Genomic DNA, 16,250 nt, shown 5'->3' on the forward strand with positions numbered 1-16,250 from the left:
AAAACTGTCATGATGAAGCTTCCTTCAGTCACCCCAAGCAGCATCAGCTGTTAAACAACCTATCTTGACTCCACTCTAATCAGTCTTGTTCTGTGCAGTGGGATGCCAGTGGATTGGCTGGTGAAAACCATGCAGTCCCGAGGGCTGGAGGTGTTTACCCAAACCTTCACACGCCAGCTTCCCTTCCCTGATGAAAACAAAGAGAGATATGTGAGTTTGAATTAAATCAGATGAATGGCTATGCATATTAAATATGGACAGTTTTAGTGTAGCAAGAACTATGCCAAATCTGTTCTCCTTGTGCTTCCTTTCATTGATGTCCCTATGTTTCCCCTCTCTTCTCTCCAGTTGGTGAAAGGCACTAATGTATATGGGATCCTGCGGGCTCCTAGAGCCCCTCGCACAGAGCCCTGGTGCTGAGTGCGCCCTGCAGCCCAGGGAATAACAACAACCAGGCGGTGGGCCTACTGCTTGCCTAGCACAGTACTTTAGGAGTGAGTACCCTATCCTAGACTAGTACCCTGCCTCTTTTCGCTTGACACAGTACTTTAGGAGTGAGTACCCTACCCTAGTACCCTGCCTCTTTTCGCTTGACACAGTACTTCCTGAATGAGTACCCTGCCATTTTTATAGATTGTTGCATATAGAACCAAGAGTGCAAGCTAGACTAGCCCTCACAGCCTTACACCTGACCTCACTCTGCATGAATACCGTTGAGATTTTGTTTAGTATTCAATCAATTCATACAATTAAATTGTTGTTCGCATGTAATCTACTCAAAGAGGCTTTACATGTGCGGGGGCCGGGGGACGGACGGACGGACATGAGAAAATGACAACTTTATTAGGAAAACATGTAAAATAAGAATAAAACCAATAAAAACAGTACATGTAACAAGTTAAAAACACATCAGCTAGGGAATGCTATTCTGAACAGGTGGGTTTTCAGTGCGGTTTTGAAGGTGGGGAGTGAGGGATGTGTTTGGGGAGGGCATTCCAGAGGGTAGGGGCGGCCACAGAGAAGGCCCTGTCGCCCCAGGTTTTGAGCCTGATCTTCTTGGGGATCACAAGGAGGCCGGCGTCGCTGGAGCATAGCTCCAGAGAATATGTTGAGCGGAGAGATAGTTCTGGTATTTGTTGTAATGATGGCTGTTGTGCTGTTTTACAGGTCAGGTTACTGGGCCAAGGATATCATCTTCCTGGTGAATGATCATGATCTGATTGGTATGCAGGCCTGGCTGGAGGGCTACCACCACACCAACACTACAGGTCAGTACTAGAGGCTGGAGGGCTACCACCACACCAACACTACAGGTCAGTACTGTAAGTACTAGCGTTTAACATTGGTCTTTTTGACAGAAATGTTACAATAATATGAACATATAATATTATTTGCACAGATCTGTCGAAAGTATAAAACAAAAAAACTTTATAGTGACATCACTCCCACTAGCCCTGGGTCACAGTGTTAGGAATTAACTTTTAATTCTGTCTGTGGCTGTGATCTATGGCTTATTGTCTGTGTATATGTAATGTATATGTTACGTAATATCACATCCGGGCTAGGGTGTAGCAAACGTAGACATACAGTATAAAGGTAGACGCCTCTTCCGGCTCTGGGGCGTGTGTCAAAATTGAAGGCACAATTTTCCAGAGATTCCTTGCGAAGCATTGCGTGCGTAACACAAGTCCCGGAAAAGACGCACTGTGATTGGCCAGTAGTCACTTGAGTGACAGCGAGAGACACGGAGGAGTCGCATGAGTGATGTCACTTGGGCTTTAGAAAATGCCTTCAGCACTTCCGCTTGACTTCCTGCCTTCATTAGAGACACGTCGCTCCAATGAACCAGTGAGGCATCTATTTATTTTTAAGTATCTATGGAAGCAAAGACATACAGGACATTTTTAAATCAATAATCAATACATTTTCTAACATACTACACAACTAAAAAAAGAAAAACAAACCTGCTACAACTCAACTTGATGAAATTGATGGTTGCTATTCAGCCAGCTCTTTACGAGGACTTTACGATAGCGCTAATTCGAGGCTTGCAGGTAACACCTCATCTACACACTACACAGGCAAGGAGCGAGCCTTCCGACGGCGATATGCGACGTAGCCTGAGCCAAAAAAAGAAAGAAAGAAATGTGTAGTGTGTAGATCTCAACCAATAAGTGTTTGGGGACTGAGGCGAAACCTCGCTCAACAGAGATTCTGCGAGCGAATATAGGAGGGGTGGACGACGTCGCTGCACGGCGCGTTGTCGCTCGCGGTACGTCAGGACAGTCACAATGAAAAACATGGATTCTAATGAGATTTCATCGTTCGCTCGCTCGCATCGCTGGCAGTGTAGATGAGGTGTAACCTATTCCCAGTTCCCACATACAGTAACTATTGCAAGGTATAAAAAAACCTGAATCCTTTCCCATTTGACTTGACTTTGACTTTTAACTCTCCTATTAATTCCAATCTCACACTTGCATAATTCTCTTTCAACCAGTCCGTAGAAGGAATGATCTTTTGATCTAGGCTAGTTCTTCTCTCTTGAGCTGAACTTATCGCCACACACCTCTCTTTGTCTTGTTGGTCAGGTATGGACTACTCTCCACTCCAAGGTCGCGGTGGCTCCATCCAGGCAGCACTGTCCTTGGAGCTCAGCAGCGACGTCATCACCAGCTTAGACCTAGTTCTGGAGGGGCTTAACGGTCAGCTGCCCAACCTGGACCTGGCCAACCTCTTCTATGCCTTCTGCCAGAAGATAGGGGTCCTCTGTACCATCCAGGGCAAGGTATGAACTTGAAAACCAACCAGTATGTGCATATTGTTTAGTTTTTCTTTCTGTTATATTGTCCTAGTCTTTTTCGTTTTCATGTAAGTTTGTTTAAAATTCAATAAAAAGTTAATTGAATGAATAAATAAATCAATAAAAATAAAAACCAGTGATGGAAAGCAACTAAGTACATTTACGGACTGTTACATTTTAGAACTTCTACTCCGGTACATCTCTGATCCAAATAATTTAATCTGCTACATTTATTTGAAAATCTAAACTTTAGTTACTTTGTAGATTTATATTGTAATTACAAAACATACATTATTAAACACTTCAGCGGCTCTATATACATTGAAAATAGATAGATCTGCAAGCTGACGATGCGATGCATTTGTGAGCTTGTAGGTCTGCTGTTTTCAAAAGATTTTTAATACATTTGAAAACTTGAAATGAGTATTTTTACTTTTTGTACTTTGATGTCAATACCTTTGTACTTTTACTCAAGTACATTTTTAATTACAGTCTTTTAACTTGTACTTGTATTTCTATGCAAAAAAAAAGATGAGACCCAGGCACTCTTGTAGGAAAATTAAAAGCCTTTAATTTGAAGTGGCTTCATTGCAAGATTAAAAAGGACCTAGGTGCATTTTAATCTTGCAATGCATTAGCTACTTTAAATTAAAGGCTTTTCTATTTTTCTCCAAGAATTCTTTGGTCTCGTCTTTTTTGCACCAATTCTGTAAACCAGTTGTAAAAGATGAGCACCTTGTTGCAGATTTCTAATCTGGCCAAACAGAGTATTTCTATATTGCAGTATTGATACTTTTACCTAAGTACTTTCTCCACCACTGTTGAAAACCGCCTGCAGCCGTTTCAAGAGAATCACATTTACTCTCGCTTTACGTTGCAATCATTTAGCAATGGGCAATAATAATTGTTCGTGTATTCTACGAGTGAAGATTGAGACGTTGGACGGCTGTCATCTCTTCCACAGCTTCAGAGGAACGACTGGGACACTGCGTCGGGTTACAGCCACGCGGTCCAGACCATGATGCTGATGGTACTGAAACAGGCCAGCGGACGTCCCTGGGGAGACCACGGGCTGTTCCTGCGCTACCACATCGAAGCTGCCACCATCACGGGGATCAACAGCTTCCGCCAGTACAAGACTGATGCCACCACCGTCGGCAGGTCGGTGCCATTTTGCTCACGTGGTGACGGAGCAACGGTTCTCTGTCGACGATCCAGTTCAGTCGTTTATACGTTTGCCATTATGATGGGCACTTGTTTTAGCCTCTTGAAATATTCTTGGTCGGCCTGGGCCAGCCGAGCGGTCCAGGCACCACTAGGCTTACCCAGCCAAGGTCGTGGGTTCGAGTCCCGATCCCGACGACCTTTGCTGCGTGTCTCCCCCCCACACTGTCTCCCGTTTCCTGTCAAACTATTGTAAATCTACAATCTACAACAAATATCTTTACAAAATATATATTCATATATATATATATATATATATATATATATATATATATATATATATATATGGAAATTCTTTATTGGGAATAGCCCCTTGAGATGAATCATCTCGTTTTCAATTTATACTTGTTTGTTGGGATGTTAACAATGAATCCAAAATGTATTAATCACCGTTAAGAAATTCTTCAGAGAAAGAAGAAACTCAAAGGACCACTTTTCAACCTATCTTCATATAATGAGTCCTCACTAATAATCATGATAAAATGGCACGATTTCTTCCTACTCAGTTTGTGTCTCATAGGAGGGCTGTGGGCAGTTTAGAAACCGTCTTCCAGTGACATCATCATTAGGCAGATTATTTTTTAAACAAGATTCCTTTACAAAAATGTTTAGATTTTCATTATCGTGAGAACGATGGCTTCCATTTTCGCATTGCAACTTTTCAGGACTAGAAAGCCTGCAGTTTTTATTAGCTTGTATTCCCCATCGATAATGTCACTGGAAGACGGTTTCTGAACTGCCCACAGCCCTCCTATGAGACACAAGCCGAGTAGAAACAAATTGCACCATTTTTTCAAGATTATTAGTGAGGACGGTCTATTATATGAAGAAAAGTGGTCCTTTAACCGTGAACAATTAATTGAAAATTCTGTGGTTCTATCATTGGACGGTTTTCTGTGAATGTAATGCAGTCCCCCCCCACCTTGGTAGCCACGGAAACGTCTCTGCTTTTGCATAATGTGACAGACAAGACAGTGCACTTTTCATTGAATTAGCTCTTCGCTAAGTCCCTCCCCAACCCATCCTTGTCCAATAGGCACGTTAGCAGCGAGGAGACGTGGCAAGCTGTCCTTCTCCCCCATTGAGATGCATATTAAATGACGAGATTTCTCCATATAAATAATCGATCATTTCAGTAGCAAGAGCATCAAAATGTCTTCTAAACCAGTCAACCAGGCCTGCAGTAGGCTATGACATTGCATGACATTATTTAAATAAACTAGAAATATGAGGAAATGACAGAGGGAGAAATGAACTTTTAACGAACGCCCGACAGGAGTTTTCATGTTGCACGGTATGTGCAACATGACGGTTATTAGTATTATTGCCATCACCTGGGTGGTTCAGTCGTATAACTTTCCCGACGTTAGCCGTGTATATGTTCAACAACACAGCCATGCAAAATAACATTGACAGCCATGAGGGTGGCGAAAGCTGCAACAGTTGCTAAACTATTTGGACTGGCATTGGACAATCACTTTTTGTGGTGGGATTTAGCGAAGGGCTAATTGTATTCCTCATAAAAGATGCCATTGCCTGGCCCTTATCTCATATAGTCAAATAATGTATTCATTAAGGAATATAATATGCCTTTTGTATTCTTTCTGTATATCTGCCAAATGTAGATTTTTATGTCAGACATTAGGAAATTAAGATTCTCAAAAAAAGAAAAAAAAAGAACAAAAGCCTTATTATCAACTAATTAGTTAATCGATTGATCCCTACTTGATTGACTGGGGTCCTCCAGGGGTCTATCCCAAGGGGCCAGCTATGCACTCCAACGTTGAAGCGCTGGGCCCTAGTGGTAAGAGGAAGGACTGCAGGCAGACCCGTGGATTCATGACGAGGAAACCCCGTGCAGCTGGGCTTTAACATTGAGCGCTCGTTTGCACTTCCGCATTTGACCTACAAATTTTGGAGGTCAAATGCGGAAATGCGCCCAAAAAGGCGTAAATAGACGGTTCCTCCGGTGGCTTCAAAATGCCACTGAGCAACTTCCACTGACATGAATAGCGGAGGGGGAGGAGCTTCGCGCCAGATCAGTCTCTATCCTTTTAATACTCTATGGTCTATCCTTAGTTGGCCCACTCCTTTGTTCCTCTACACCAAATCTGAAAATATCTGCAAGCTTGTAGGTCTGCAATCATTTTCATCTTTGTTATTTCCTTGTAATCATGCGTGTGTGTTCTGAATTTGATATTGTGACGCTGTAGATGGGGTGACTTTGTGCTTTTTATCATTGTAATTCTACTGATCTGACAGATTATTTTTAAAATAATTGTTAAAAAGCTTCATATTGTGATATAGATGCCTACTCATTGCTAGAGAGTAGGCATGTAAGTTTGTAACGTATATCAATATAAACTGGTGGCAATTTAAATTGATTTAATAAAAACATGTATCGCGATACATAATTATGTTGAAAGATACATATGTTAAAAAACAGGATTCGAGATTTGAGGAAGAGAAATGATTAAAAATGTTTCCTGTCATTTGCTATACAGTATTGAAAACAAACCATATTGTAAAAGAACAATACCAGACAATACTGGATTTGTTTAAAACAATCGTGAATCGTATCGTGAACCCAATATCGTGATTCAAATTGTATCGTGAGTTGAGTTTATTAAACAGAAAATGCATTTTCAGGTCAGGATACCAATATTATCCAATCAGGATAGAGAACGCAGTCAGGATGGAATACAATTGTGATGACACAAAGAAGTGAGCAGACAAAATTGGAACTGGAACACTATAAAGATTAAGCTCATAAATAGCTACTCTCTCCTGATGGTCTGGAATTTTGTCACCTACCTGAAAATGTATTTTCTGTTTATTAAAGAGCTGGAGAGACAGGGAGACCTCTGTTACTGAACAAACACTATAGCAATGATTACTGTCACAACTTTTTGTTTTGACAAAAGAATATCACTCACTTAGCCTACCTTTTAGTCCAGTCAATTTCAGATCCTTTGTATGCAGTATTTGATATGATTGCAGATATTCAGTATTAATGACTTGGATCTGGAATCTGGACTAATGCTGCACGATTCTTGCTCAAATGTGCTGAACATTACTACATTCAAAATGTGGCACCTGGGGCCAACTACTGTGGCTTTAAACAGACTACATCAAATGCTTGACCTAAACCTCTCTTAAAGTCCCTCTCATGTAGCAAAAACACAAGAGTAACTAAAACGAATTGGACAGCCAACCACCAGTGTTGCACGTTTCTCGCTCAAATTTAGAAATGAGATCTCATAGGTGTCTAGATTGCAACCTTTTTTTTGTGCAGCACTAATCTGGACTGGACTGTGTTTTGTTTTCCACAGGCTCTTCGAAGGAATGTTTCGTAAACTCAACAATCTCTTGGAACGCCTCCACCAGTCCTACTTCTTCTATCTCATGCCTTCGCTCTCTCGCTTCGTCTCCATCGGTTACTACATGCCAGCCTTCGGCCTGCTTGCTCTGATCCTGTTGCTTCGTGTATCCTTTTGGTAAATGTCAATGGTACGATATTTGTACAGCGTCTTGCGTTTTACAATTTCACCCACGCACACACATACAGTACTACTCAGTGCTCACTCACCGACAGATGCAATGTAGTACCAACCTCGTCATTGGGAGGGTGTCCGGAGAACTTTACCAACTCGCCACTATTTAGTGCATTTTTGTTTGACTTCAACTTCATTTAAATTGCATTGAATTGAGAGAGAGAGAGGAGAGTTGTTTAGAGTTAACACTAGAGAAAGTAGGAATGCTAAAAGTTTAAACACCGAAACAGTGTAATTCATTAGTAAACAATTCCTGAAATGGTAGGCCTTACTTATCATTGGTATTCACATACTCGCACAAAATAATTTGATCACTTTGGAAATGAACTATAACATCTGTGAGTTTGACACACTACACTGATGAAGACAGCATGTTAGCATAACGATGAAGACATTGATGAAGAATTTTCGCCGTGGCGACTTGGTAAACTGGCGAGTTCTCATTCATTGGGAGCAGTTAGGTGAGTGTATATCGCTCAAAGACACTTTGAGATTCAGCCAGACAACCAAACCAGGAACACTCCCAAGTCCCAAGCATCTTTTGGTGATATTTTTACATCAATTGGATTGGATGGAAACCTGAAATGAATAAATATAGACTTGTTGTTGCACACATTCAGTATAAGCTTGGAAGACTTTGATGCCATTTGTGTTAACATTTGATTTGATAGGTAAAATTAAATGTGTTGAATCTAAATGTGGGCGCCCTTGACCAATGATACAGGCCTTAGACTTATGGGTTCAACTTGTATCTCCTCCACCAAGAGAAGAAGATGACATCGAGCAGGTTAGATGAACTCTCTTTCTCTATCTATCTCTTTGCCTTCTCCTTTTATTTCATGACAAAAGAAGATAATGAATAATTTTTGCAAATGTGTAAGTGTAACCATATTCCAGTGGGAAAAGAACAGTACTCAACTTCTTCCAGTGTTGATTTTGTCGACTAAAACTATGACAAAAAATGTTCGACTACCTTTTTTCACTGACAAACTAAATGGAAACTAAATGAAAACTTAAGCTATGATGACTAAATCTATGTCTATGTTCACAATTTCATCAACAAATAAAAACTAGGCTAAAATGTTAGGAAGGGACTAGTGGACAAGAGATCCAGTATAAGTCAAACTGGCAGATCTACAAGCTCACAACGCTTTGCGCTGCGACGCGTTGTGAGCTTGTAGATCTGCTATTTTCAGCTGGCTATTGGCTATTTTCAGCAAGTGTCATTACGACGGCATCAAGGCCCGCCAAAATGCATGTTAGTCGACTAAATCAACTGTAGATTTAGTCGAATAAAATATGATATTTAATTAAGTCGACTAAAACATTCCGGGTGACTAAAACTAACTAACTAAATGAAAACTATTCAAGAGGCTGTGACTAAAACTAAAACTAAAAATTTGCTTCTTCTGTCCACTGTGTCACTAGCCCTCCAGTCCCGGGGTGCTGTCTGTGTTAACTCCACTGGTGATCAGCCACCTCACAGGTGCAGCTCTGTACACGCTGCCCATCCATTCTCAGGAGATGGCCGTGGAGCACTTCCCCGTGTCTGAGACGGAGGCTGTGGTCCTGACAGTCATTGCCATCTACACGGCAGGCCTTGCTCTTCCTCACAACACAAACAGGTAGACGCTGATGCTAGCTGACATAGATTACTCATTCCCCACCTATATTACATTAACTTTTTTTTTGTCAAAGTTTTTTAATGGTTTTTCAATTAAGCATACAAAATACACATGACTTACTCAAAAAAATATGACAAAAACAAACAAAAACCTAAACGCCCCTCCACATTCTGTTGATAATAGTGATTATATCATCTGTAATGTATTAGAAAATTAATTAATTGTTAATCCAACCATCCTTTAATATACAAATAAAAGTAGTCCCATATTTCATGGAACTTTCCTTTGGGCGAGATTAATTAATGATCACAGATGGCCTAGGGCGAGATTGGACGAGATAAGGGTTTATTATAATGTTTAATAAGGATTCTTTCCGGCTCTTGGCATCATCATCGCCATGCAACGCTTCGCTTCCACGTCGGTGACGTCATGGATCATTTTCCATCCTCCTGTCCCCGGCTAGATCGAAAAACACTCTTTGTGTTGGAATTGAGCTCAGATTGAGGTGATCATACAAAACATCCATGTTTTTGGGAGGTCAATAAAACATTATGGCGACCTCGGGGGACCGTTTCAGCTGTTGTGATCTAACGCAGGGCCCTGCTATGCTTCCGTGTTCCCGGAAGTAGGTCAATACTGGTGGTGTCGCTTCAAATACGGACGGCGCAGGCTGAAAAGCGTGGCAGTGCCAACTAGGCCTTTAAGCAACTAGTAGACTTTTCAACTAGTCGACTAGTAAATCCACTAGTTGACCTTGTTGGTACTAGTTGACTAGTTGATAAGAAAATATATATATATACTTTTTCCCCGTTTTTGTAGGCCTTAAGATCAGATAGATTATAGTTATAGTCACCAATGTACACCGTTTTTAAATGTACAACTATATGTACAAATATTATTATAATGTTTTTATTATTATTATTATTATTATTATTATAATAGGTAGGCCTAGTTAAACAACTAATCGACTAGTAAACTAGGCAACTAGTCCCATGTAGCCCTCAGTAAAAATCACTAGAAGTGAAAGCCCTAGCACCAACCACTAGATGGTGCTGTTGGCTTGGAAAGAGTTGACCCTGATATATTTCTACTTGCAAAAAAGAGATTTCAACCTTACTACTACTTTTTACTACTAGGACTTATCAGAGGAAATTATGTAAAAAGAAATATAGTTTTTTGCAAAAGTTATGCACATAATTATTAAAATAATAATAATAGGCCCAGGCCGTAGCGTAACAGTCTGGGTACCGGACTGGTGATCCAGTCGCGGTGTGCCGCGGGTTCGACTCCCGAACCCGACACGGCCTTTACCGCATGTCATCCCCCCATCTCTCTCCCGTTTCCTGTCAGCCTACTATCTGTCCCTTAAAAAATCAATAAAAGGCGTAAGCCGCAAAAAATATCTTTAAAAAAATAAAATAATAATAATAATATTTTACATTTGGGGGATATCTTTCACAATAATAAATAGTCCAGAGATTTTTAATTTGTGTGAATTTCAGCCTCTGGGGGGGGGGGGGGGGGTATTTATATGCAAATCTGACGGCATTGCAATGAACATTTGCAACTTTTGGTCACTGGCTAAGTTATGCTCCGTTGTACAATGGTCTGGCACACTGAAAACATTAATACCCTAGCTTTGCGTCCGCCATGTGTAGAACAGCCTGTAGAACAGCTATTTTAGGCACGCGAGTTTAAACGGTTATGGTGTCAATGACTTTTTCTCTCTTTTTTTCACTTTTTTGTGCTGTGTAACTCTCCACCACCAGGCTCCTGACAGGGCAGGGTACCGAGCAGGGTTGGAAGGTTCTGAAGCTGGTGGCTGTGTTGTACTTGGCTGTGCTGCTGGGCTGCACCGCCCTCATCAACTTCTCCCTGGGCTTCATCTTGGCGGTCACCTTGGTGCCCATGGCCGCCTACATCACACCCCACGTACCCAAGTAATACACTCTACGCATCATTATTCATTTTTGTCTTTCACTTTGCTTAGTGCTGGATAATGGACTACCTGGAATTAAGTAGTTGGTTCCTTCCCTGAAATTCACTCACAATTCACCATTTCAAAATAACTAAACGATGAAACAATTTGTGTTCCTTTTGGAACCTAAACGATTTGGGACTTTACAAGTTGCCCCACGAGTCGTGCATACTATTGAAAACAACCAAGCAGCACTAACAACATGTAGCACATATTAGTACATACTAACATGCTTCTTCTTTCCCTCCTGCCTCCCTCCCCCCATGCAGGGCTCTGTCAGCCTTCATCATGATCGCCCTCAGCCCCGCCTGCACGCTCCTCTTCTGTGTGTTCTTCTTCCAGGAGCTGCAGGAGACGCCCGTCAGCTTCATGGAGGGCTGGATGCTCTTCCTGTCCGTCATCTCGCAGGGCATCCTGGACAACTGCCTGTACGGCTCTCTGGTCTACCCTCTGGTGTCCTTGATGGTCTACCCCTGCTGGCTGCTGTTCTGGAACATTCTCTTCTGGAAGTAGCTCTATTAGATTCTTTCTACTCGTACAACACGTGGGGATGATTGTGGACACACAGGCAATGACAGTGTGGGTGGGGGAGGGGGGTGTCTGAATGTCAGTGGACACTATGATTTGTACTCAGGTTTTGCCTTCCAATGGATAGAGCATGAAGAGCGACTGACTTAATGTCCGTTAGTAACATTGCCTGTTCATTTGTCTTGGAAAGTACACACGTTTGTTTTTTGTTGGTTTTGTGATGTTTATACTTCAAGCACTTCATTATTATTATTATTTATTATTATTAATTAATATAAGTGGAAAATGATCTAATTAATTCAAAGAAAAGGCTTTCAGTTCAAGGATAATTACAGATTCAGTGTATTGTTAAATTTGAAATCACAGATCATGTTGTTTCCATGTTATTGAGAATGGAGTGCTTTTGTATTCAAATGGGGGGCCTTTCTAAAGCAGTGGTTCCCAAAGTGGGGTCTGGGGACCCCCAGGGGTCCTTGCGGGAGTTCCAGGGGGTCCCCAGCTAAATGATAGTTAGGAACCAAATGGACCGTTATGGGTCTGTAACGCGGTCCGTTTGGTTCCATTTGTACACTCTCAGAGTTAAATTAACATTGATTTTACAATATAAATTGGGGTCTCAGAGATAGAAATGCCATTACATGGGGGTCCGTAGACTAATGCATGTCAAACTAAACATGCCCATGAAATTAAACGGGTTGAGAATCATTGCTAGAGCCGTAAGAATCTTCTCTTATGGGGTTCCCTGGCATGTCTTTTCAAATGGGGGTCCACGGGTTAATTTGGGGGTCCTTGACATGAAACAGTTTGAGAACCACTGAGTTCTAAAGTGTAATCATTATGTGTAACAGCTGGTGATGTTGGTTAAAGCTGCACTCTGTAACTTCTGTGTCCTTACCAGGGACTGGAACCTGGTTTTGCAATTCAAGTGCTGACATTTTATGCCTGCTAAGTAAGTAAGTATCTTAGTATGTTAGTATGTAAACATACTTTACCATACAGATAAAATTCACACACAAAAAAAGGTTTAAATACTTTGCTGTGAATGTTTTAAGGGGTATATTCTATTTTCTGGTACACGAGGAAAACTACTGCACTGGGTGTTTTAATTAATGATCGTTTGTCAGTGATGTGGATGAGCTCATCTTAAAGGAGAATTACATGCTAGAAGGCTTTCTTACCTTTATTTGTAGGCCTAGTTGTTACGTCCCCACCAAAGAGGTCCTGGTGTTACTTTGTGCAAAAGCGCATTATTGGCTATTTCCCCTACCATAAGCCCTCAATGAATTGAATTGCATTGAATTGAATGGGGCATTGGGGTGTTGTGCTAATTCGCTTATTGCCATCGCTCATATATATCCTCTCTTCATAATGTAAATGGTATCCCACGCAGCACACTTTACTACTAATTTCGATGGAAATAAATTGAGGACTTATATTAGCGGAAATAGCCAATAATGCACTTTTGCACAAAATAACACCTGGACCTCTTTGGTGGGGACGTAACGACTACAAATAAAGGTAAGAAAGCCTTCTAGCATGGAATTCTCCTTTAAACGAAATAAGGCAAAAGCTCCAACATGATCTAAGCCAGGGAGGAAAGGTGAACAACCACTTTCAGCCTGGCGTCCCTATTTTGTCACTGTAGGACCAAAATAATGAAAATAGATCTACGTTCTCACAACACCACGTAGGCTGGTAGATCGGCTGTTTGTACTATTCATGGTACAATTAAATAATAGGGCTTAAGTGGTTACGACAGAGAAGCTGTGCCACATCTGAAGGTCTGCAGGTGCTGCACAAAGTGTCACTATTTGTGTTTTTATACTTGTTTGTTAACTGAACCATGTGTACTATTTTTAATTTATAAATGCCAAAATAAAAGACAGATGTGATCGATGATGACTTGATGATGAATTAGAAAATGGTACCGTATATATTTCTCATCTTATTCCATGCAGTGGTTGAAAGTAACCAAGTACATGTACTCTATTATACATAAAGGACGGCGGCACCAATTTTCAACCTATCTTCATATAATTGGTCCTCACCAATGTTATATCGTAAATGGTGGCATTTATATAGCGCTTTTATCCAAAGCATTTTTTTGTAATTTGTTTGTGCATTACATTCACACACCTGCACATGGGGAGCAATTAGGGGTTCATCATCTTGCTCAAAGACACTTGGACACTAACTCTGGGGGAGCCCGGGATCGAACTCAACGCTAAGAAAAAGTAGAATCATGATTATCTGAAGTAGGGAAGACAGACATTCAGTCTTTACTGACTTTCATCTGGCTGGCACTGCCCTTGGTGTGTGCAGTCAGATCACTTATTTGGGCCATATTATCTCTGATGGACATCTATAGACAGCGACGCAAGCTGTATGCCCAAGCGAACATGCTGTGTCACAAACTTAGCATGTGCTCGGTAGGCTTACCTGTGGAGATATCGCTCTTTAGATCCGTCTGTACACCGCTGTATACTGCACACCTTTGGTGCCGCTACAGAGAAAGCAGCATCAGACGACTCACAGTGGCCTATAATGACTGTATGAGGCTGCTGCTGAGAGTGCCAAGAAGCTCCAGTGCTAGCCAGATGTTTGTTAGTGTCCGGGTACCTACTGTACCTGCTCTGCTGTATATACAGTATGTAACCTTATGTACAGGTTCATGTGTAGGGCATCTGAGTCAATAAATGACATCATCGCTGTAATAACGGACCCTACACGCAGTTCGGTTAGGTTCTCATCTATATGGGCATTTTATTTGTATTTATTTTTATAGAAATACAGTACTGTACAGTGGAGCTGGGACTTGGTTGGTGAAACACCAAATACAGAAAGGGATATTGCTGTTGTTAGTTTGGACTCTCTCCTGTGACCAATCCGGTGCTGGTTAAACCACAGGTCAACCGCCACCACGATAGGTTCCAGGGTCACTGAATCACTAAGCCACTCCACCACGGCAAGGTCACAGCAAAAGGAGTGGAAGTGGCCCTTAAAAGGGCCGGGGGGGGGGGGGTACAGGGTCTTGAGCTCTCAGTTTAAATGGGCTAGCCAATGGTCTAGCATCTTTCTCCCTGTCTCAGCTGTCCAGTGGATGTTGTCTCTCCCGGTTTTGAAGTCCCGCTCTTGGAGTTTGGGGAGGTGGTTCTGGGCTGTAATGGTGGCGTTCAGGTCCCACATGATCCTCTTCTCACTCTGCTCCAGGCGCTCAGAGAAGGTGACCAGGGGGACAATGATTTTTGCTGCCGGGAAAGCTGTTTGGGCCGTTGCCACTGCCAATTCCATGGCCTTTTGTGCTGTGGTCATTGTACGCCGGGAACGCTCGTTGATCCCGAACGATAGAACAACTGTTTGGACCTGGGTGTTGGGTTTCACTTTCTTGAGTAGCTCCACAGCATGCTGGAACTTTGCTCCTGGATAACTTTCGATCTGCAAGTCGGTCTGTGTGAAAGGTGGGATGTTACTCAAGTTCGAGTCCCCGATGATGAGAGTCTTTTTCTTTGCGTCCAGGTTCCACTTCTCGTTCTTTTGGTTGGTGTTGGGGTGTCTGGTGGGCTTCCATGTACGAGGTGGGATCGGAGTCAGGCACAACCATGGGACTGTTGTTCGGCTCCCATCGCCTCCCTCACTCGGTGTGATCTGTGGGGTGGTCCGCTCTGGGTCCCCCTGGTGCCGTCTCCGTCGAGGGGCCCTTTGCGGTAGTGGCAGTAGTCCTGTGAGGTTCTGCGTCAAAGCCGTGGGCCTCTGCGGTGAAGGGGTTTGCAGGTGAGGCCCGCCACAGTATCTCTGAACGGTTTTGGCCAGCCACTCATCCTCCTTGATCCTCCATCTCTCCTCCCTGCACTCCTCCGAGTGGTCGACCACAGCATTGAAACTACCAGAGTAATAACTTCGTGTCACCGCCATCATAATGGATAGGTCTTCTCCTGCTAAGTTTCTGAGCTGTACTGTCTCTCCCAAAGAAGTGATGTGTAACAGTGTGTAGGCTACAGCCAGGCTTTATTCTGTTGGTTGCCCGTTGCCCATTGGCTGATGCCTAGCAACGGTTTGTGCACAGAACGCTCTGACGTCACCCATATCAACAAACAGCTGCAGGTGGACCACGCGAGATATCAACACTAGGTTTGTGTATTTGTGTTGTCATGGCGACATCTCCACACGACCAAAGGACAGTGCCAGGTAAATAATCATGGTGACGTGTGTCAATATTTTTCTTTTGCCTTATGTTTTTTTTGCCTTATGTTTTTAACGGCTAACGGTTAGCTTGCAAGCTAACCGTTAGCTTCCAAGCTAACTCTGCTGTTTACATTTTGTTTTGAGGGCGTTAACGTCCTCAAACAAATTGCTTTGTTTATTATGGTAATGAGGAATTTATATATATTTCAGACATTATGCCATAGCCTACTAGTTATTGTGATTTGGGTAGGTGCCTTTCACGATGTGTTTTCCACAGTAGGCCTAACCTAATGGATGTTTAGCATTTCAGTCAGCAGAGATTTGTTTATAGTAGGCCTACTACTTATTGATGAGCT

The 16,250-nt window shown here is 42.2% G+C and overlaps 1 protein-coding gene across 1 annotated transcript in view; it reads left to right on the forward strand.

Moving 5' to 3' along the window:
- LOC310871137 (glycosylphosphatidylinositol anchor attachment 1 protein-like) overlaps positions 1-13,609 on the forward strand; it is a 14,854-nt gene extending 1,245 nt beyond the window's left edge. Inside the window, 12 exon segments of the mRNA XM_083782626.1 lie at positions 99-210; positions 349-406; positions 409-471; positions 474-498; positions 1,168-1,268; positions 2,592-2,788; positions 3,768-3,964; positions 7,360-7,513; positions 8,306-8,368; positions 9,010-9,206; positions 10,976-11,146; positions 11,454-13,609. Of these exon segments, the coding sequence (XP_083638752.1) occupies positions 99-210; positions 349-406; positions 409-471; positions 474-498; positions 1,168-1,268; positions 2,592-2,788; positions 3,768-3,964; positions 7,360-7,513; positions 8,306-8,368; positions 9,010-9,206; positions 10,976-11,146; positions 11,454-11,697 (1,582 nt within the window). The 3' untranslated portion in view covers positions 11,698-13,609.
- Positions 13,610-16,250: the final 2,641 nt, after the last annotated feature.

The sequence above is a fragment of the Protomyctophum parallelum genome, assembly GCF_964188405.1.
Source record: "Protomyctophum parallelum genome assembly, chromosome: 14".
NCBI lineage: Eukaryota > Metazoa > Chordata > Actinopteri > Myctophiformes > Myctophidae > Protomyctophum > Protomyctophum parallelum.